Source organism: Salmo salar, chromosome 10 (assembly GCF_965601325.2).
Source record: "Salmo salar chromosome 10, fSalSal1, whole genome shotgun sequence".
Taxonomy (NCBI): Eukaryota; Metazoa; Chordata; class Actinopteri; order Salmoniformes; family Salmonidae; genus Salmo; species Salmo salar.
The window spans coordinates 102,817,837-102,838,120 of record NC_138300.1 but is presented as its reverse complement, the minus strand read 5'-3'; the positions used below and the strand labels follow the sequence as shown (position 1 = coordinate 102,838,120).

General features: G+C 43.4%; 1 protein-coding gene across 2 annotated transcripts in view; it reads left to right on the top strand.

Moving 5' to 3' along the window:
- Window positions 1-20,284, top strand: part of fanci (FA complementation group I) — a 29,200-nt gene that overhangs the window by 7,622 nt on the left and 1,294 nt on the right. For both annotated transcript variants that reach the window (XM_014125052.3, XM_014125051.3), the window contains exons 7-37: window positions 1,290-1,331; window positions 1,453-1,576; window positions 1,665-1,750; window positions 1,883-2,015; window positions 2,263-2,340; window positions 2,603-2,739; window positions 2,924-3,107; window positions 3,526-3,613; window positions 3,801-3,931; window positions 4,054-4,124; window positions 4,370-4,484; window positions 4,650-4,772; window positions 5,290-5,358; window positions 5,432-5,533; window positions 5,735-5,932; window positions 7,593-7,711; window positions 8,007-8,162; window positions 8,286-8,465; window positions 8,613-8,779; window positions 9,297-9,382; window positions 15,661-15,777; window positions 15,890-15,941; window positions 16,586-16,713; window positions 16,987-17,052; window positions 18,430-18,526; window positions 18,719-18,903; window positions 19,213-19,269; window positions 19,377-19,436; window positions 19,686-19,763; window positions 19,863-19,958; window positions 20,178-20,279. In XM_014125052.3, the coding sequence (XP_013980527.3) occupies window positions 1,290-1,331; window positions 1,453-1,576; window positions 1,665-1,750; window positions 1,883-2,015; window positions 2,263-2,340; window positions 2,603-2,739; window positions 2,924-3,107; window positions 3,526-3,613; window positions 3,801-3,931; window positions 4,054-4,124; window positions 4,370-4,484; window positions 4,650-4,772; window positions 5,290-5,358; window positions 5,432-5,533; window positions 5,735-5,932; window positions 7,593-7,711; window positions 8,007-8,162; window positions 8,286-8,465; window positions 8,613-8,779; window positions 9,297-9,382; window positions 15,661-15,777; window positions 15,890-15,941; window positions 16,586-16,713; window positions 16,987-17,052; window positions 18,430-18,526; window positions 18,719-18,903; window positions 19,213-19,269; window positions 19,377-19,436; window positions 19,686-19,763; window positions 19,863-19,958; window positions 20,178-20,279 (3,427 nt within the window). The remainder of the gene's footprint in view (window positions 1-1,289; window positions 1,332-1,452; window positions 1,577-1,664; window positions 1,751-1,882; window positions 2,016-2,262; window positions 2,341-2,602; window positions 2,740-2,923; window positions 3,108-3,525; window positions 3,614-3,800; window positions 3,932-4,053; window positions 4,125-4,369; window positions 4,485-4,649; window positions 4,773-5,289; window positions 5,359-5,431; window positions 5,534-5,734; window positions 5,933-7,592; window positions 7,712-8,006; window positions 8,163-8,285; window positions 8,466-8,612; window positions 8,780-9,296; window positions 9,383-15,660; window positions 15,778-15,889; window positions 15,942-16,585; window positions 16,714-16,986; window positions 17,053-18,429; window positions 18,527-18,718; window positions 18,904-19,212; window positions 19,270-19,376; window positions 19,437-19,685; window positions 19,764-19,862; window positions 19,959-20,177; window positions 20,280-20,284) is intronic.

Below are 20,284 nucleotides of genomic sequence, written 5' to 3'. Positions count from 1 at the left end.
AGGCAAAGTTTCTTAAACTTACAGAAGGCAGAAACATTTATCCATCATTTAAATTTGTGGTTATATTAGTTGTCGGGGGTCATTATTTCAACATTATTGTGTTTTGATGTATTTCTTATACTTTTTAAGACTTTCTTTTTTTCTGGTAGATGTTTTCTGAGACCCCTTTTCCATCTGTTTGAGCAGAAATCAAGGCCTTTGCTTATTCCTAATTTTTTGGATGGAAAATGGTTGAAAATGTATATATGCCAGCACATCCCAAACTCTGTCCTCGGGACCCCTAGGGATGCACGTTTTGGTTTTTGCCCTAGCACTACACAGCTGATTCAAATACTCAACAAGCTTTGATAATGTGAATCAGCTGTGTAGTGCTAGGGCAAAAACCAAAACGTGCATCCCTAGGGGTCCCGAGGACAGAGTTTGGGAAACCCTGATATATACCTTAATTAAAAATAAATAAATATATATATATATATATATATATATATATATATATATATATATATATATATATGACTTAGCTTTCATTTGATATGCTCCTATGAATTTCACGTTGCTGCTCATGGGTCCTTTTTCATGGAAATGACCAGGGCTAGCAATTGCCAGGGAACTCCCGATACGATATTATCACGATACTTAGGTACTGATACAATGTGTATTTAGATTCTCACGATTCTATATATATTTATATATAAATATTGCGTTTCAATACTGCTATTTTATTGCAATTAAATGTTTCAAACATATTGCTCACCATATGTCTGTTGCAGAGGGACAAGAGGGAGCTTTGAGAACACAAGTTTTGATCAGTCATTTAAATAAAATTGCTGGAAGCAAATTCTCACTATTTAAAAAGATGGAGAGCAAGCTATGCCGGTACAGCTGACTAGCGCAAAAATAATATTGCGATATATTGCCAAAAGTAATATCCCGATATGTAACTTGATTAAAAAAATAAAAATAATAATCTTATCACTAGCAGGTAAGGTCCTGGATTACACTGGAAATGACATTGAGTCAGCTCCCTCATGACATTGAGTGACACTCTTCTTCTAAGGGTTACCATACAAACAATTAATTCAGATCCTGACACCAGTCTTATAATGGCTTGTGTTTAAGGTGCTGTTATAATAGTCTCATATCAGAGCACTGTTAAGAGGGATATATTTCATATAAGGATATTTGATGTAAACAGTTGGATGTACTTCAGGGAGCCATGGTTGCTCACTGATATGGCACACAGAGCTTGTGGTCAATGCAACTTAGATGTATTTGTTCTGTGTTTACAGATGGGACCCACAGTGTGTGATCCACTTGACCACTATGTTCAGGTAAACCTGAAAGAATTGGGCTTCACTTGGTTTCAATAGAAATGTTTGATGTTAGTCGATGAGTGCATTTGCACTAAGTTAATGAGTGCATCAACACCCCGCCTTAAACAATCTTCTCCAGGGATGTGCCCTTGGCCCCAGAGGAGCTGCAGTTCCTGGTCGAGAAGGTCCTGAGGATGTTCTTCAAACTAGACCTGCAGGAGATCCCACCTTTGGTCTACCAGCTGCTGCTGCTGGCTGCTAAGGTGTGTGCGTGTTTGTATGTACAATGTCCTATATGTTTCCACATAGCTTGGTGAATGAACAACCTCTTGTGTTTGTGTTGTCTACCAGGGCTGTAAGAAACAGGTCCTGGAAGGAATCATCAGCTACTTTAAAGAGCAGGATCTTCGCCAGAAAGAGGAACAGAAAGATGGAGAGTGAGTGAGCATTATGACACCAATAATCCACAATGTCTAATTCAATGACAAGCTGTGTGTGAACTTCCTTGATGAGAAGACTCTACGATCTCTCTCTCTCTCTCTCTCACACACACACACACACACACACAGGAGTATGGATGTGGAGGTTCAGTCCATTCCTCAGGACCAGCTGAGGCATGTGGAGGGCACAGCCATCCTGCATATAGTTTTTGCCGTGCGGCTTGACCAGGAGCTGGGGAGGGAGTTCCTGAAAAGTGTTAAGGTCCCACATACACTCTCACGTACTGTCTCACCCACCCCTTAAATAGATTGACAGTAATGATAAAGAAGGGGGGTTTTATTGGTGTGCTGTTCATACTGCTTTTGGAGTGAGGCTTTAAATTGTCTATAAATTGAAAATTGTTATTATCCAGATATTCATGAATTCAGTCACCCGTATGTATGTTGAATAGTGTTCAGTGTGGTGCTTAGACAGTGTTGACTGTGTGTTTGGTCTCTGTCCTCTGCAGGGGTCCCAGGGGGAGCTCTGTCCGTTCAGCATTGCTCTGCTGCTCTCGGTGGCCAGGATTCAACGCTACGAGGAGCAGGTAGGAACCCAGACAACCTCCAATCACAAAAATTATCTTTCTCAATTTGTCTTTCCTATGTTCCTCGCATCTTCTCTTTGCCTGCTTCTCAAAATGCATGGGAGGAGAAGATTTAGAGGGGAAGGAGCTTGAAACTACGTCTCCAATGAGGAGACTGTACGCAAGGAATCGAGGAAAGACCATTGGGGAAAGCCTCTCACCCTCCCTTCTCTCCTAACCCTCCCTGTTTTACCCTTTACCCCCTCCCTCCCTGGTGGTGTAGTTGTTTGATTTCTTGAAGGGGGCGATCACTAAGGGCTTCAAGGATGAGCAGCTGCAGCAGGGCTCCAAGTTCCTGCAGGACCTGCTGCCTCAGCGCTGCAGCTTTGCTCAGATGATCCTGGACACTGTCAAGAACAGGTCAGGGCTCGTATTCAGAAAGCCGTTTGGAGTAGGAGTGCTGATCTAGCATCAGGTCCTCCCTGTCCATATAATCTTATTCATTATGATCTAAAAGGGAGAACTGATCCTTACTCCAGCATCACCTCAGGGGGATGCTAGTGTGGTAACTAAGGACCCCATCACTGACCTTTGACCCCTGCAGTGTGTTTGGCTGGGACCATGTGACCCAAGGGCTGGTCCAACTGGGCTTCATCCTCATGGACGCCTTTGGCCCCAAGGCAGGGCCGTTCGGGAAGACTGCAACCGAAGGGGCCAACGCCACAGCCAAAACACCCACACAGCAGGCCTGTCGGCTGGGGGGACAGGTACTCTTGGAGGGCTTCAAGGTACGGTGACTATGACCTCCTCCCCTGGATCATTTAATGTAGACTGACAGTGATTAATGAATAGGTTATATAAGGAACAGGATCTGAAGTGACAGCCACGTGCTAATGTCATTATACTGATTATGATCAATCTGTTAGTTCTCAGCTGAAGCACTATATCTGATTTGGGATGATTCTGATCCCCAGTTGCCTTTCAAAGAGCTGATTTTGTTAGGACTAACCTGGTTAAACCAGACTGAATATTTCGCTCAGTGAAACAATGGTGAGCGCATAATTCAGTCTGCTTTAACCAGGCTATAATATTAGAGTGCTGTAACAGGCAATGTATTTTGGAAGACTGAATATTAAAGCAGCTCTCCTGTAAGATATCTCCTGTTCATCTGATATTTCAACCACTTTCTTTGGTTTATTTGAACAGATGCATGAGCCAATCAGGGGTGAGATTCTGGAGCAAGTCCTGAACCGATTGGTCACCAAAACGGCCTCCCCTGTCACTCATTACATAGGTAAATATACTTATCTTGTTCTCCTTGCGCTCTGATGGGATAGGTGTATTTTTTGGTTTGTTGCTATTTGGCATTAGGCCTTTTGCATACACATGTCCAATCCTCTCAGATCTCTACGTGTCCAGACGGTTGGGGCTAGGGATTGTTTCTGGATGTTGTCTGATTTCCCTCTCATCTTCATCATCAGATCTCCTCTCGGACATTGTGGTCTCGGCTCCCATGATCCTTCTGGAGTCATCATCCAAGGTGACAGAGACGTTTGATCACCTGTCCTACCTGCCACTGGCCACCGTGCAGGGGCTACTCAAGGCTGTCCAGGTAACACACACACACACACACACACACACACACACACACACACACACACACACACACACACACACACACCAGGCCCAGTGCAGGGGCTGCTTGTGTGATCTCTCTCTCTGTGGTGTCCCCAGCCTCTGCTGAAGGTCAGTATGTCCATGAAGGATGCTCTGATTCTCGTTCTGAGGAAGGCCATGTTCTCCAGGTAAGTTCCCCCTCCCTCTGTCCTAACCATACATAGCTCTGATCAGAGATGGGGCCGTAAGTATCAAGTGTCTCAGAGTAGGAGTATTAATCTAGGATCAGGTCACCCCTGTCCATGTTGTCTTTTTCATTGTGATGTAAAAGGCCAAACTGATCCTAAATCAGCAATCCTACTCTGAGACACTTGATTCATACAGCCCCTGGGCTCGTACTCAATTAATCTTTCCTGTCATGTGACCCCTGCAGCCAGTTGGATGGGAGGAAATCTGCGGTGACGGGCTTCCTGCTGCTGCTGAAGAACTTCCGGGTCCTGGGTAGCATGGCTTCCAGCCAAGCCAGCCAGGCCATCTCCTCCAGCCAGGTGTGTGTGTCTCGGTCTGTCTGATATTAGTGTCTTGATATCAGTACCACCACTCATAGTGACTGAGTGCACACTGAGTGTACCTCTGCACTTTCGTTCATGTATTCAAGCCATTATGAGGGAATTTCTATTGGTCCATTCACCTGTGACTTGTCCTGTGCCCAGGTCCAGGTGGACGTTCACTCCCGCTACAACTCTGCTGCCAACGAGGCCTTCTGCCTGGAGATCCTCAGCAGCCTGCGCCGATGTCTGGGCCAGCAGGCCGACGTACGACTCATGCTCTACGAGGTCGGAACCCCCACACCACAACGTCTAGCCTGGTCCCAGATCTGTTCGTACCAATGACCATTACAAGACAGTGACCATAGGTGTTCACAAAACGGCACAAAAATATTTGGGATGAGGCTACACAATGTCAGCTTTGGCTGATAAGTATATACAAAAGTATATATATATATACAAAAGTATGTGGACACCCCTTCAAATTAGTGGATTCTGCTATTTCAGCCACACTGTTGCTGACAGGTGTATAAAATCGACAGCCATGCAATCTCCATATACAAACATTATTTATATCTGTAATAAAAACCTTTTCTAATTGGCTGGGCCTGGCTTCCCAGTGGCTGCACCCATGCCAATTCATGTCAAATCCATAGATTAGGGCATAATGAATTTATTTCAATTGACTGATTTCCTTCTTTCTATGAACTGTAACTCAGTAAAATCTTTGAAATTGTTGCATTTACATTTTTCAGTATACATATTATCTTCTAACACAAGGTTGTCATGTGTGCCTTATTTGTAGGGTTTCCATGATGTCCTCCGCCGCAACTCTCAACTAGCAAGCTCCATCATGCAGACCCTGCTCTCGCAGGTGTGTGTGATATCTTAAGGTGTAATTACATGTGGTATATTGCACTGTGATTTGACGCATGTGTTCTGTCTAGGTGAGGCGATACTATGAGCCAGAGCAGGACCTTCTGCCCCCAGTGAAGCTGGAGTTATGCATCGGTGCTCAAGGAGACCAAGTCTTCCTCCAGGAGCCTCTGGTATTAACTTTTACCTATTATGTCACGTGCGCGTGTGTGCGTGCATGTGTGTGTGTGTATGTGTGTGTGTGCAGAAGTGGCCCAACTAGTGAGCAGCACAGTCCACTCTACTGCTTTTCTCTCCCTTGTCTGGCATGCTTGTATGTGTGTGGCGTGCGTCCACAAGAACATCAAGACATTGATGCTTCCTGTTCCTCTCAGGCCCATCTGTTGAGTTGCACAGTCCACTGCCTGCTGTGGTACCAGGGAATGCGCCGTTCAGCCCGGCCCAACGCAGGCGGGAGTGACGATGATGATGATGATGATGATGAAGAGGGGGGATTTCAGAACGAGCTGCAGAGCATCCTGGAGAGCATCATGCGCCGGATGATCAAGTGTGAATTGGAGGACTTTGAGCTGGTGCGTATCAGAGTAGTGACTTTAATAGAACAGTGTGTGAAGCACCTTAAATATAATTTGTATCCCTCATTTACTCAAGTGTTTCCATTATTTGGCAGTTACCTGTATATACAGGTAGGAGCAGATCCAGGGCTCTACGCTGACCTATTTTACAAGGACCATGTGTGTGCCTCAGTTGAAAAATGTAGGCGTACACAAAGAAATGTAGGAGCACAATGAAAACTATTTGAGGTAATAAAGCTAGAATTCAGAATTTTTCTAGGCTCACTGATGTTCCTAAATTTAATTTCCAGGTCGCACAGCAAAATATTTAGGCGTGTATGCGAGTAGAGCCCTGAGATCTGCATATTATATTACAGCAGGTCACATACAGAAAGTCCTGTTTGGTCCACACGCGTCGCAGTATGCCATCTGTACTGTTAGGTTCTCATTTTTCAGAGTAAATAACCCACGGACACTATAGAAACTTTAACCAAGTTTAATTATTCCCAAAGGTTCTGTACAGCTGAAATCAGACAGCAAAACATTTCAGACATCACAGTTTATATGCATCCTACTTAAGACACTCCTCCTTACAGTTTATGGCTCCACAGGAAAGAAGGTAACCAGATACTAACCCTGATTACTCCCTTAGGGGAACTGACCTCACCTCCTGACCTCAACCCCTCCTTCACCTAATCCACAGATATCCATTTGTCTTCCCTATATCAACACATCGCTCTCCTCTCCTCCATCAAACACATTCCAAAGCCTTCTGTCTTTCTTCAGAGAACCATTAACTTCTAACACAACAGCCAGTCTCTTTCATTTCCTATCATTCATTTGCTACCTCAATGATCAAAGTTTAGCTGATTCCAACAGTATCTCTACAAGCCTTTTTGTCTTTTTTGGGATTCTACCTGCCGTTCAAGGGCCTTTTTTCAACCTTCTCTCAAATAAACATTTAAAAATATGTAGTTATGGTTAGTTTAGTTTATCATAAGGAGTACTGTAATAATATTTAAGGTTGCAGTTAGTGGTAGTGTAATCTGTGGTTAAGGTCAACTCTGTAAGAAAATCTTACAGGGGGAGAGAAGTGGAATGCTTTTGAGTGGTAGAATGAACAACAGTAGAGTATTTTATTAGGGGTGCTGGCAGCGATGCTGTAAGCAAGCAAACCTATTATTTCTGATGGAATTCTTTCTTTCGCACTTGTCGCAATGTCTCAATGCCCGATTGGTTAAAAAGTATACTTTGGCTATATCAACACTGCTACTCTCAGACACCAAAAATGTCACCAATTGGTTTAAGTTTAAGGCTCAGCCCCTTCACCCCGTTTGACGTACAACCACAAAACTTGGTATAGCATTGTTTCTTGTCATAAGGACCACATTTTCCTCAAGGCATCTTTATAAAAAAAAAAACATATTTGTGTCCTCAATTAAACCCTAATAACTTAACTTCTCTTCGCTCTATCAACTTGAAACTTGCACATAGTGTTTTGAATTGTACGTTTACACGAGGGATGATGTATAATGCTTCCTTATTTAACCTTTATCTATACAGGTAAGTCAATTAAGAAATATTTGTATTTACAATGACGGCTTGTCCAGTGGCAGAGATTACAACAACAGTACACTGTGACTGAAGTGATGTAATCTCTGCAACCCCCCCCCTCCAGGATAAGTCGGCTGAGTTCTCCCTGTCCAGTGTGGGGGTGAAGAATAGCATCTACGCCATGCTGGTGATGGGAGTGTACGAGGTGCTCATCGAATACAACTTCACCAAGGCCAACTACAGGTAACCTGAAGAAGACTGGCTCACTGGATCTGTGGGAGAAGCCACTGTATCAGGGTTTTGAATAATGAACTTGTGTGCTCAGATGCTTAAATCAATGTTTACAAATTAGGAACGTTTTTTCAGGATGCTCCGTCCCCGTGAAGTAAAAGAGTGGGAAACGTGCTGAATAGGATTTTTATTTATTTCAATGTGTCAAGCGACAACTCTTGAGGATGTGTAGGACTAGGATGGATAGTATGCTACATTGTGAGACGGTGAGTGAATTTGTCTTTTACTATGACACTGTGTGTTGCAGTAAGAGTCTTTTCGAGGAACTGCTGGAGCTGTTTAGTCGCTATAACAAGCTGTCTGAGATCCTGAAGGAGAAGTCTGGAAAGGGCAAGAACAGCAAGAGCCCTCGAAGCCTGCTGTCTATGGGCTTTGTGTCAACACTGCTCACTGCACTCTTCAGGTGTGTGTGTGTATGGGGGAATGTATTTTCTGTCAAGGCTGCATAGACAAGTGCCACATTTTAGTTCAAAGTCATACAGTACCTGTGTGTGTCTTGCACCTGAAAGTGTGTGTGTTCTTCCAGAGACAGCGCTCAGAGCAGAGAGGAGGCTCTGTTGGTGCTGCGCTCTAGTGGGGACTTCCTGCGTTACGCTGTGAGCGTGGCTCTGCAAAAGATTACACAGTTGGAGGAAACTGGACACACTGACGGCCCCGACGGACAGAACACAGACAAGACCTTCCACCACCTCTGTGACATCACTAGGTCAGATTCTATCTGAGAGATCAGCAGGTTATATTCTCTGTGACACCACCTAGTAAGATTCTCTATGACATCGCTTGGTTAGATTCTCTGACATCAACTGGTCATATTCTCTGAGACCTCAACTGGTTTATCCCCCGCCTCCCCCAGTGTCTTGATGTGGCGGTACACCAACATCCCGTGTGCAGTGGAGGATGCTGGGAAGAAGGAGAAGCGTTGCAGTGTGTCGCTGCTGTGTCTGGAGGGCTTGCTGAGGATCTTCAGCACCGGGCAGCAGCGCTACCCAGCCAGGGTGGCCCAGCTCCTTTCTGCCATCGGTGGGACACACACAAACTGCTCTCATTCTCAATGCGTCACACCAAGGGGTCTTCTGTAAAGCTCAAATCCTGAAATGAGATACTTTAAAGTTTCAACTATCTTTCAAATAATCTATTGATATCAATGCAAAACCACAGTGGATATCCCATTTGAAATACAGAATATATTTTATAAGGGAGAGCTGGCCAAGATGTCTCCAGTTTAAAAACACATGATCATACTTTCAGAACAGACACAATTAAGAAACTTTGCGACCACAAAACTAAAATCCCCAGACAGCTCTCATTCACAATGCTTTCAGAACAGGGAGTTTACTTAAGGCCCAAGTCTTGACTCCACACACTTTGAACTACCACACAGAACTGTTCATTCACACTCGTCAATTGAATGAATTAAATAAGTTATTGTGAATGGCTTCCTCGTCAAAGTCGGTTCCTGTAGATATGATTTTGTGAATAACAGATGTCTTGTCCGTAACAGTTTGTAAAAACATATAATGTGGTGGTTTCCTTTCAGATGTCTCTGTGGAGGAAGGGAGTGATCATGGGCCAGGGAATGCCAGCGTCACAGAGAAGACTGCTTTCTACATTCGCCAGTTCCAGGTGTGACTGAAGTGTTAAAGTATACAGGATGTGACCTTGGACAGATTCTAGATCATTCTGTTCAAGTCAAAATCAAATAAAATGTTATTTGTCACATGCACCGAATACAACAGCTGTAGACTTTACAGTGAAATGCTTACTTACAAGCCCTTAACCAGCAATGCATATTTAAGAAAAATACCTAAAAATAAATGAAATTAACAAATAATTAAAGAGCAGCAGTAAAATAACAATAGCGAGGCTATATACAGGGGGTACCGGTACAGAGTCAATGTGCGGGGGCACCGATTAGTCCCGGTAATTGAGGTAATATGTAGGTAGAGTTATTATAGTGACTATGCATAGATAATAACAGAGAGTAGCAGCAGTGTAAAGGGGGGGGGGGGTGCAATGAAAATAGTCTGGGTAGCCATTTGATTAGATGTTCAGGAGTCTTATGGCTTGGGGGTAGAAGCTGTTTAGAAGCCTCTTGGAACTAGATTTGGTGCTTCGATACTGCTTGCCGTCGGTAGCAGAGAGAACGGTCTATGACTAGGGTGGCTGGAGGCTTTGGCAATTTTTAGGGCCTTCCTCTGACACCGCCTGGTATAGAGGTCCTGGATGGCAGGAAGCTTGGCCCCAGTGATGTACTGGACCAAACTAACTACTAGAGTTCGACCGATTATGATTTTTCAACGCCGATGCCGATTATTGGAGGACCAAAAAAAGCCGATACAGATTAATCGGCCGATTTAAAAATAAATAAATAATAATAATAAAATATTATAATTTTTTTTTTAAATAAAAAAAAATAAAGGATCTATATATATTTTTTTATATATTTGTAATAATGACAATTACAACAATTCTGAATGAACACTTATTTTAACTTAATATAATACATCAATAAAATCAATTTAGCCTCAAATAAATAATGAAACATGTTCAATTTGGTTTAAATAATGCAAAACAAAGTGTTGGAGAAGAAAGTAAAAGCCCAATATGTGCCATGTAAGAAAGCTAACGTTTAAGTGCCTTGCTCAGAACATGGGAACATATGAAAGCTGGTGGTTCCTTTTAACATGAGTCTTCAATATTCCCAGGTAAGAAGTTGTAGTTATTATAGGAATTATAGGACTATTTCTCTCTATAAGATTTGTATTTCATATACCTTTGACTATTGGATGTTCTTATAGGCACTTTAGTATTGCCAGTGTAAGTGTAGCTTCCGTCCCTCTCCTTGCTCCTACCTGGGCTCGAACCAGGAACACATCGACAACAGCCACCCTCGAAGCAGCGTTACCCATGTAGAGGAAGGGGAATAACTACTCCAAGTCTCAGAGCGAGTGACGTTTGAAACGCTATTAGCGCGCACCCCGCTAACCAGCTAGCCATTTCACATCAGTTACACCAGCCTAATCTTGGGAGTTGATAGGCTTGAAGGGGTGGGTATAATTTGTGGAACGTTCCAACAGGAATCTGTTCCAAAAAACGTAAAGTAAAAGGTTGCCAACCAACAACGCATACAAAGTAGCAACCCATACAAACCTAGCTAACTAGCTGCCGAATAGGCATCAACTCACCACGTAGCTTATTCTTAATGTTTGTCCGTAGGCAACCAGAGTGAGGACAGACATTTTTCAGAATAAACGTGACAAGTGAAAAACGCAATGAAATAGACCACTCCCTACCTGGTATCTTATTCTGCCGCTATACAACTTTGTATGCGTTGTTTTATGGCAACCTTGTTATTTACGAAGTTTTTGGAAAAGATTCCTGTTGGAACGTTCCACAAATTATACCCACCCGGCTTGAAGTCATAAACGGCTTGAAGCACAGCGAAGAGCTGCTGGCAAAACGCACGAAAGTGCTGTTTGAATGAATGCTTACGAGCCTGCTGGTGCCTACCACCGCTCAGTCAGACTGCTCTATCAAATCATAGACTTAATTATAATATAATAAACACACAGAAATACGAGCCTTAGGTCATTAATATGGTCGAATCCGGAAACTATCATCTCGAAAACAAAATGTTTTTTTCTTTCAGTGAAATACGGAACCGTTCCGTATTTTATCTAACGGGTGGCATCCCTAAGTCTAAATATTCCTGTTACATTGCACAACCTTCAATGTTATGTCATAATTACGTAAAATTCTGGCAAATTAGTTCGCAAAGAGCCAGGCGGCCCAAACTGTTGCATATACCCTGACTCTGTGTGCAATGAACGCAAGAGAAGTGACACAATTTCATGTTAGCAGGCAATATTAAGTAAATATGCAGGTTTAAAAATATATACTTGTGTATTGATTTTAAAGAAAGGCATTGATGTTTATGGTTAAGTACATTGGTGCAACGACAGTGCTTTTTTCGCAAATGCGCTTGTTAAATCAACACCCGTTCGTCGAAGTAGGCTGTGATCCAATGAGAAATTAACAGGCACCGCATCGATTATATGCAACGCAGGACACGTTAGATAAACTAGTAATATCATCAACCATGTGTAGTTAACTAGTGATTATGTTAAGATTGATAGTTTTTTATAAGATAAGTTTAATGCTAGCTAGCAACTTACCTTGGCTTCTTGCTGCCCTCGCGTAACAGGTAGTCAGCCTGCCATGCAGGGTCCTCGTGGAGTGCAATGTAAGGCAGGTGGTTAGAGCGTTGGACTAGTAACCAAAGGTTGCAAAAACGAATCCCCCCTGAACAAGGCAGTTAACCCCCGTTCCTAGGCCGTCATTGAAAATAAGAATGTGTTCTTAATCTGACTAGCCTAGTTAAATAAAGGTGTAAAAACATTTTTTTTTAAACGGCAAATCGGTGGCCAAAAATACCGATTACCGATTGTTATGAAAACTTGAAATCGGCCCCAATTAATCGGCCATTCCCATTAATCGGTCGACCTCTACTAACTACCCTCTCTAGTGCCTTGCGGTTGGAGGCCGAGCTATTGCCATACCAGGCAGTGATGCAAGTCGTCAGGATGCGCTTGACGGTGCAGCTGTAGAATCTTTTAGGACCCATGCCAAATCTTTTCAGTCTCCTGAGGGGGAATAGGTTTTGTCGTGCCCTCTTCATGACTGTCTTGGTGTGCTTGGGCAATGTTAGTTTGTTGGTGATGTGTACGCCAAGGAACTTGAAGCTCTCAACCTGCTCCACTACAGCACCGTTGATGTGAATGGGGGCGAGCTCGTTCCTCCTTTTCCTGTAGTCCACAATCATCTCCTTTGTCTTGATCATGTTGAGGGAGAGGTTGTTGTCCTTGCACCACACGGCCAGGTCTCTGACCTCCTCCCTATAGGCTGTCTCATCGTTGTCGGTGATCAGGCCTACCACTGTTGTCATCGGCAAACTTAATGATGGTGTTGGAGTCGTGCTTGGCCACGCAGTCATGAGTGAACAGGGAGTACAGGAGGGGACTGAGCACACACCCCTGAGGGACCCCCGTGTTGAGGATCAGCGTGGCGGATGTGTTGTTACCTTCCCTTACCACCTGGGGGCGGCCTGTCAGGAATTCCAGGATCAGCGAAGTTCTGTTCAGCAATGGGAAGGATGCGCACACACAGCCAACATCAGCTGGTGAGAGCAAGCAATGAGTGTGGGCAGATAGGCTGTGCTCCAGATCTGATTATACACATCGCACAGGCGACTGTCTTGCTTCCCCGTAGCTAACCAGTCACCACCAGCCACTACCCTTTGCCTGGTTAAGAAACTGCTTTATGAAATGAAAACAATAGCAGCATTGAGTTTAATAGTAAACAACAGTCTAGCTATGTTTGTCACTCCCTTGAGTTTCGAAAAGTAGGCTGTCTTTGCATTTGTAGTCTCACTCAACCCTCCCACTTTCCCCACTGCATTTCATAGCCAGGTTATGTAGCCAACGTAGCCAAGTCTCCCTCTTTTACCCAGAAAAAGGCTTGAAGATTAACACACAAAAAAATGTACCCATAATACCGGCGCTACATTTTTTTTATTTCTATTGTGCAATGGTGGGCCACATTTTATATTCATAAAGCGTATCGCGGACCGTTCTAAAACTAGGCTACTTGCGGACCGGACTGTTAACCATTTGTTAGGCTACACCTTGTTCAGTCATGTTACTCCATTAGCTAGCTATAGCTAACAACCTGGGGTGCGTTCAGCAGGATCCAACGTTTTGGAACGTTCAGATGGAAGTATGCTATGTAGAACAAACATGCCTCAGACATGTTGAATAAGGAATAACGTTTGCTCTATTCATGGAATTTCTATCTGCAAAGTTCGAGAACGTGGCACAGAAAGAACTCTGACTTGGACTCTGACTTGAGCACAGGGGACTTGGGACTCGATTCGTACTCAGTTTAGTGACTCGACTACATCACTGGGCGAAACACTCATTAGCTCCCATTCTACTTCTGGACATCAATGTGTCTGCAGCGTCTGTGGAACATTGATTACAATGACAATGACACAACCGACTGACGGAGGTGCAACTCATACTACTTTGACAATACTTTGCAGCACCATCTGGTGATTTTGCTTCTGTCTCTCTGTGCTTGTGTGTGTCTTTGTTTTGTATGTAATGTGCAATATCTAAGTAGGCTGAATTAGACATTTACATGGCCAGATAACTATTATATGGTCCTATATATTTTTGTAATATTTCTGCGGTTGGGAAGAGAATAGGATGTAATGCATACAAATATGTTGGTAGGACAAGGGTATGTACAGTACCAGTCAAAAGTTTGGACACACCTACTCATTCCAGGGTTTTTCTTTATTTGTACTATTTTCTACATTGTAGGATAATAGTGAATACATCAAAACTATGAAATTACACATATGGAATCATGTAGTAACCAAAAAAGTGTTCAACAAATCGAAATATATTTTATATGAGATTCTACAAAGTAGCCACCTTTTGCCTTGATGACAGCTTTGCAAACTCTTGGCATTCTGTCAACCAGCTTCATGAGGTAGTCACCTGGAATGCATTTAAATTAACAGGTGTGCCTTGTTAAAAGTTCATTTGTGGAGCCAATCAGTTGTGTTGTGACAAGGTAGGGATGGTATACAGAAGATAGCCCTATTTGGTAAAAGACGAAGTCCATATTATGGCAAGAACAGCTCAAATAAGCAAAGAGAAACGACAGTCCATCATTACTTTTAAGACAAGAAGGTTAGTCAAAGTTTCTTGAAGTGCAGTCACAAAAACCATCAAGCACTATGATGAAACTGGCTCTCATGAGGACTGCCATTAGAGTTACCAGCCTCAGAAATTGCAGCCCAAATAAATGCTTCAGAGTTCAAGTAACAGACCAATCTCAACATCAACTATTCAGAGGACACTGTGATTCAGGCCTTCATGGCCGAACTGCTGCAAAGAAACCACTACTAAAGGACACCAATAAGAAGAAGAGACTTCCTTGGGCCAAGAAACACGAGCAATGGACATTAGACCGGTGGAAATCTGTCCTTTGTTCTGATGAGTCCAAATTTGAGATTTTTGGTTACAACCGCCGTGTCTTTGTGAAACGCCGAGTAGGTGAACGGATGATCTCCGCATGTGGTTCCCACAATGAAGCTTAGAGGAGGTGGTGTGGGGGTGCTTTGCTGGTGACACTGATTTATTTAGAATTCAAGGCACACTTAACCAGCATGGCTACCACTGCAGCGATACGCCATCCAATTTGGTTTGCACTTAGTCCCACTATCATTTGTTTTTCAACAGGACAATGATCCAACACCTCCAGGCTGTGTTAGGGCAATTTGACCAAGAAGGAGAGTGATGGAGTGTTGCATCAGATGACCTGGCCTCCACAATCACCCAACCTCAACCCAATTGAGATGGTTAGGGATGAGTTGGACTGCAGAGTGAAGGAAAAGCAGCCAACAAGTGCTCAGCATATGTAGGATCTCCTTCAAGACTGTTGGAAAAGCATTCCAGGCGAAGCTGATTGATAGAATGCCAAGATTGTGCAAAGCTGTCGTCAAGGCAAAGAGTGGCTACTTTGAAGAATGTCAAATATAAAATATATTTTGAACCAACACTTTTTTTGGTTACTACGTGATTTCATGTGTTATTTCATAGTTTTGATGTCTTCACTATTCCACAATGTAGAAAATAGTACAAATAAAGAAAAAAACTTGAATGAGTAGGTGTCCAAACTTTTGACTGGTACTGTATGTTTGTGCACATGGAATGAGGCAATACAAAATGTGATGTGACTAAAATTAAAATACATTTACAAAAATGATTAAGACTAGGCTAAATCTAAAAGAAAAGTGCCAAAATTAACACTGTTGCCCTGTCCATCCACAGAGGGCACTGTTCACCCAGCTGAGTGGAGGGGAGGAGGACTTCAACAGCAAGGAGGCTCAGCTCCTGGTAAACATCCTGAGTGTGCTCTCACGCCAGCTGGAACCCTCCTCCCAGCAGGTAGGCACCCTCCCAAGTGCACTTCATAGAGCCAGTGATGATTTGGATGAGTGGGCTAGGCCTCCTGCTCACTCTCTCCTCTCCCCTCTCTCTCTCTCTCCCTCACTCCCAGTTTGTTCAAATGATCACCTGGACAGTGAAAATCTGCAAGGAGACCAGCTTTGGTGAGTAAATGGCAACAGTCAAGGTAAAGTGTTACAGTTTCGAACCCTAGGCCCAAGGCTGCCTGATATGGGCAAATAATCAAATTGCTTTTATTTTTTTTGCCAGCTATTGTGATTGTGATTTCACTTGTGATTTAGATTAAAACCCTTTGGTGAATTGTTGGAACCATAGAAATAAAATATGTATTCCGATTCTATGGTTGGTGTTGTTTGGCATTACAACAACAAAAAGCCAGGTACAGTAGATGTTGTAGGAACCAAAGTGTTGGTCAGAGTTTCCCAGGGGACCCTTATTAAGTTAGAATGTTACTCTCATGGCATGAGATATTGCACATATCAATATTGCAATTTTGATAAAAATTCAATGAATTGATTTTAAAACACTGCCGATTGAACAGGTCTGAACTGACACAATGGAGCCATTTGAATTCTGTCACAACATACGCAAGAGCTTTTGTTCCTAAGAATCAGTTTGGCATTAATGCTGCTAAGAGTTCTGCATTTAATAGAACGGGAAGTGGTTATGTCTCTTTTTCCTTTCTTTTCCTCATTCATTCACTCCCTCCCTCTTTATTTCTCTTACTCCCTCCCTCAATCTTTCACTCACTCACTCCCTCCGGCTTCCTTTTCCTCCCTCCCTCCAGAGGACGTAGCGTTCAGTAAAGGCCTGCTCTCCCTGCTCTTCAGTGTGCACGTGCTCTACAAGAGTCCCGTCAGTCTGTTGTGGGAGCTTTGTCAAGACATACACAGTCAGCTGGGAGACATCGACCAGGTACCGACTGCTACAGACCGCATTGTATCACCAGGCAATGTCACTGACAACAACCTTCAGACGGTCATAGTATTTCACCCAAAAGAAGAAATCATTATGATCAGAGAGAAAATGTCAGCGCTGTTTTAGCCTTACTGCAGGGTCGGGGTCAATTTCAATTCCGTTAATTCAGGAATTAAACTGAAATTCAATTTCTTCCTGAATTGAAGTGGAATTGACCCCAATCCTGCCTTACTGTAGCCATACTGTTGTGGTTTAATTATACAATAACAGGATTTGGAAGTGGAGAAGCAGTCTCACTTTGCCATCGTCAACATGAAGACCGCTGCGCCGACAACAGTGAGTGGCGCTTACCTACCTGCCTTTTAAATGCAAAGTGTTATTGTGTCTCACCCTTCCTACCTGATTGACCCTTACCCCTAGGCACGTGTAGATCTAAAAGTAAATTCTTGGTGTTAACTTCACAGTTATGTCCATTGTCCATTTAGCTTTTGGGATGCTCAGCAGGATTTTAGACAGATTATACCTATCCCATCCCTCAAGCTCTACAAGACGTACCTTAGCACGTTTCTCACACTGGCTTTAGCCACGGAGGGAGCAGGGCCCTCGGAGGGTCTGCATTGCGTGACAAATTCCCATGATTTGTGTATCTGTTCGGACCAAACACCTAGCGCGACAGCTAAAATGGATTTGAAAAAGTTTGATTTCAGTTAATAGGGAGAAGTATTTAACAAAATAACTACATGATGGCCTTCACTAATCTGTAACTGTTTATATACAGTGCATTCAGAAAGTATTCAGACCCCTTGACCTTTTCCACATTGTTACGTTACAACCTTATTCTAAAATGGATTCAATATTTTTTTCCTCATCAATCTACCCACAATACCCCATAACGACAACGCAAAAAGGTTTTTAGAAATTTGTGCAAATGTATTAAACATAAACGGAAATATCACATTTACGTAAGTATTCAGACCCTTTACGCAGTACTTTGTTGAAGCACCTTTGGGTTCTTTGGGTCACCCCCCCCCTGACCATGGCCCTTCTCCCCCAATTTCCTAGCTCTGGCCGGGCAGCCAGTGCTAGGTAGAGTCTTGGTGGTTTCAAACTTCTTCCGTTTAAGAATGATGGAGGTCACTGTTTTCTTGGGGACCTTCAACGCTGCAGACATTTTTTGATACCCTTCCCCAGATCTGTGCCTCTGCACAATCCTGTCTCGGAGCTCTACGGACAATTCCTTCCACCTCATGTTTGTTTTTTGCTCTGACATGCACTGTCAACTGTGGGACCTTATATAGACAAGTGTGTGCCTTTCCAAATCATGTCCAAATCAGTTGAATTTAACAAAGGTGAACTCCAAGTTGTAGAAACATCTCTCAAGGATGATCAATGGAAACAGGATGCACCTGAGCTCAATTTCGAGTCTCATAGCAAAGGGTCTGAATACTTATGTAAATAAGGTATCTGTTGTTTTATACATTTTCTGAAATCTCTAAAAAAAACAGTTTTTTGCTTTGTCATTATGGGGTTTTGTGTGTAGATTGATGAAGAAAATTGTATTTTAGCCATTTTAGATTTAGGTTGTAATGTAACAACGTGGAAAAGGTGAAGGGGTCTGAATACTTTCCGAATGCACTGTATAATAGACATTTCAGTACATTTGTGGACAAAATTCATACTTAACCTTTTAATGTCCTATTTCTCTTCTTTCAGCTCCTGGTGCTGTCTCAGGTGGGGAAAGTATTGGATGAGGTGGACTGGCTGATCACCAAGAAGAAAGGCCAGTTGGTCCCTGACAGGCTCAGCTCTGGTACGGTACACACACAGCATGACTAGTCCTCAACTGGGAAGGATGAGTAGCAGGGTAGAGGATATCTCTACATGTGTAACCTGTGTGTGAATGTGGTACTTGCCCTAGTCCGTCTCTGTCCGTCCCTGTCCTGTCTGCACACACACACACATGCACCATCTTTGTCCTTCATCTTCATGTGTGTGTTTCCAGATGATACCACCCAGGCTGTGGGCCAGCAGGACCCAGTGGAGAAGGCGCTGACGCTGCAGCTGGGGACTCTCCTGACGGCCCTGAACGAGCTGGTCCAGACCGCCCTGCCATCTGGAGTCTGCACTAACACACTGCTGGGAGAGCTGAGCCGTACATACACCATTCTCACCACTCTGGTCAAATATGTAAGTGTGACTTAACTGTTAAGTTCATGTTTTAAGTATCCCTATATTTCTGTTATTACGGGGCTATCACTCTGTTATTAGTTGTTGATGAACCTGGCCTGAGTGCAATGGCAACCATGTAGTTTGCTAATATGGTTTAGTAAACGTTGTTAAACTGGAACCTTGTCGTTGTGTCATTTCGAGTTAACATTAACTATACCCACATACACCATCCTCACCACCCTGGTCAAATTTGTAAGTCTGACTTCACTATACCTACCTACTATATTCCCTCTAAAATGAATTACCCACTTATCTTTTCCTTTGCAGTATATCCAACTGTGCTCAGGCCAACAGGGCCTGCTCCCAGCACGCGTGGAGAAGCTGGTGAGTCTGCAGCATTGCCCTCAATGTACATTACTGTTTTACCTGTCATATGAGCCCCAGGTGTGTGTGTGTGTCCACTAAAATCCCTAATACCCCTGTATTTCCAGGTCAAGCTGTCCGGCTCTCACCTGACTCCACAGTGCTACTCCTTCATCACCTACGTGCAGGTATAGCCTCGTGTTGACGTAATCTAGCCTCCCCATCAGCCATTGTCTGCCAGCAGGTGGCATCGTTTGTTTCTGTCCTCGACATTTGACAGTATGGGCCAGATTTACTAAGTGTCTGCACCTGTTTTTTTGAGCAAGGGATAGACTTTCACCCGGTGCAAATGCTAAAAAAAACTTTCTCGTTGACACTGTCCTCTAGCTAGGAGGCCTTTGTTGTTATGACCTTGTGAGATGTGTGTTTTCCTGCAGAGTGGTGAGCTGGCCGGTGGAGGTGCAGATGATAAAAAGAAGAAGAAAAAGGAGGGGGAGGCCACTGCTACAGCATCAGTAAGAGTTTCTGTTAGACCTTTTATTTACAACCACTTCAACTGATCTTCGGAGTCTTGGTCTAACTAAAACCATGTGTGCTGTTCTCTCATTCTCAAGGCCAAACTCCTACGTGAGACCAAGGCCATTCCCAACCTGATCTACAGTATAGAACAGTATGAGAAATACCTCATCACCCTCTCCAAGAAATCAAAGGTATGTAAGGGAGTGGTTTGGGATGGGAGATTGTCTCACATTGAATTGATGAGTGTAGCTGCTTGTAACCAGACAACTCAAGATCTGGAATGGAGGACACAATAGAAGATATAGAGCCGTATGGGCACTTCTCAGTAACAGACCAAGCTCCAGAACTAACCAAAGCACTGCATTATTGTAACAGTGAGAAACAGGTGTCTGGGTGTTATTGTTGTGTAGGTAAACCTGATGCAGTACATGAAACTGAGCACGTCCAGAGATTTCCGCATCAACGCAGCCACTCTGGAGGCAGTGCTGCAGGAGCACGACAACAGTCAGCAAGTGAG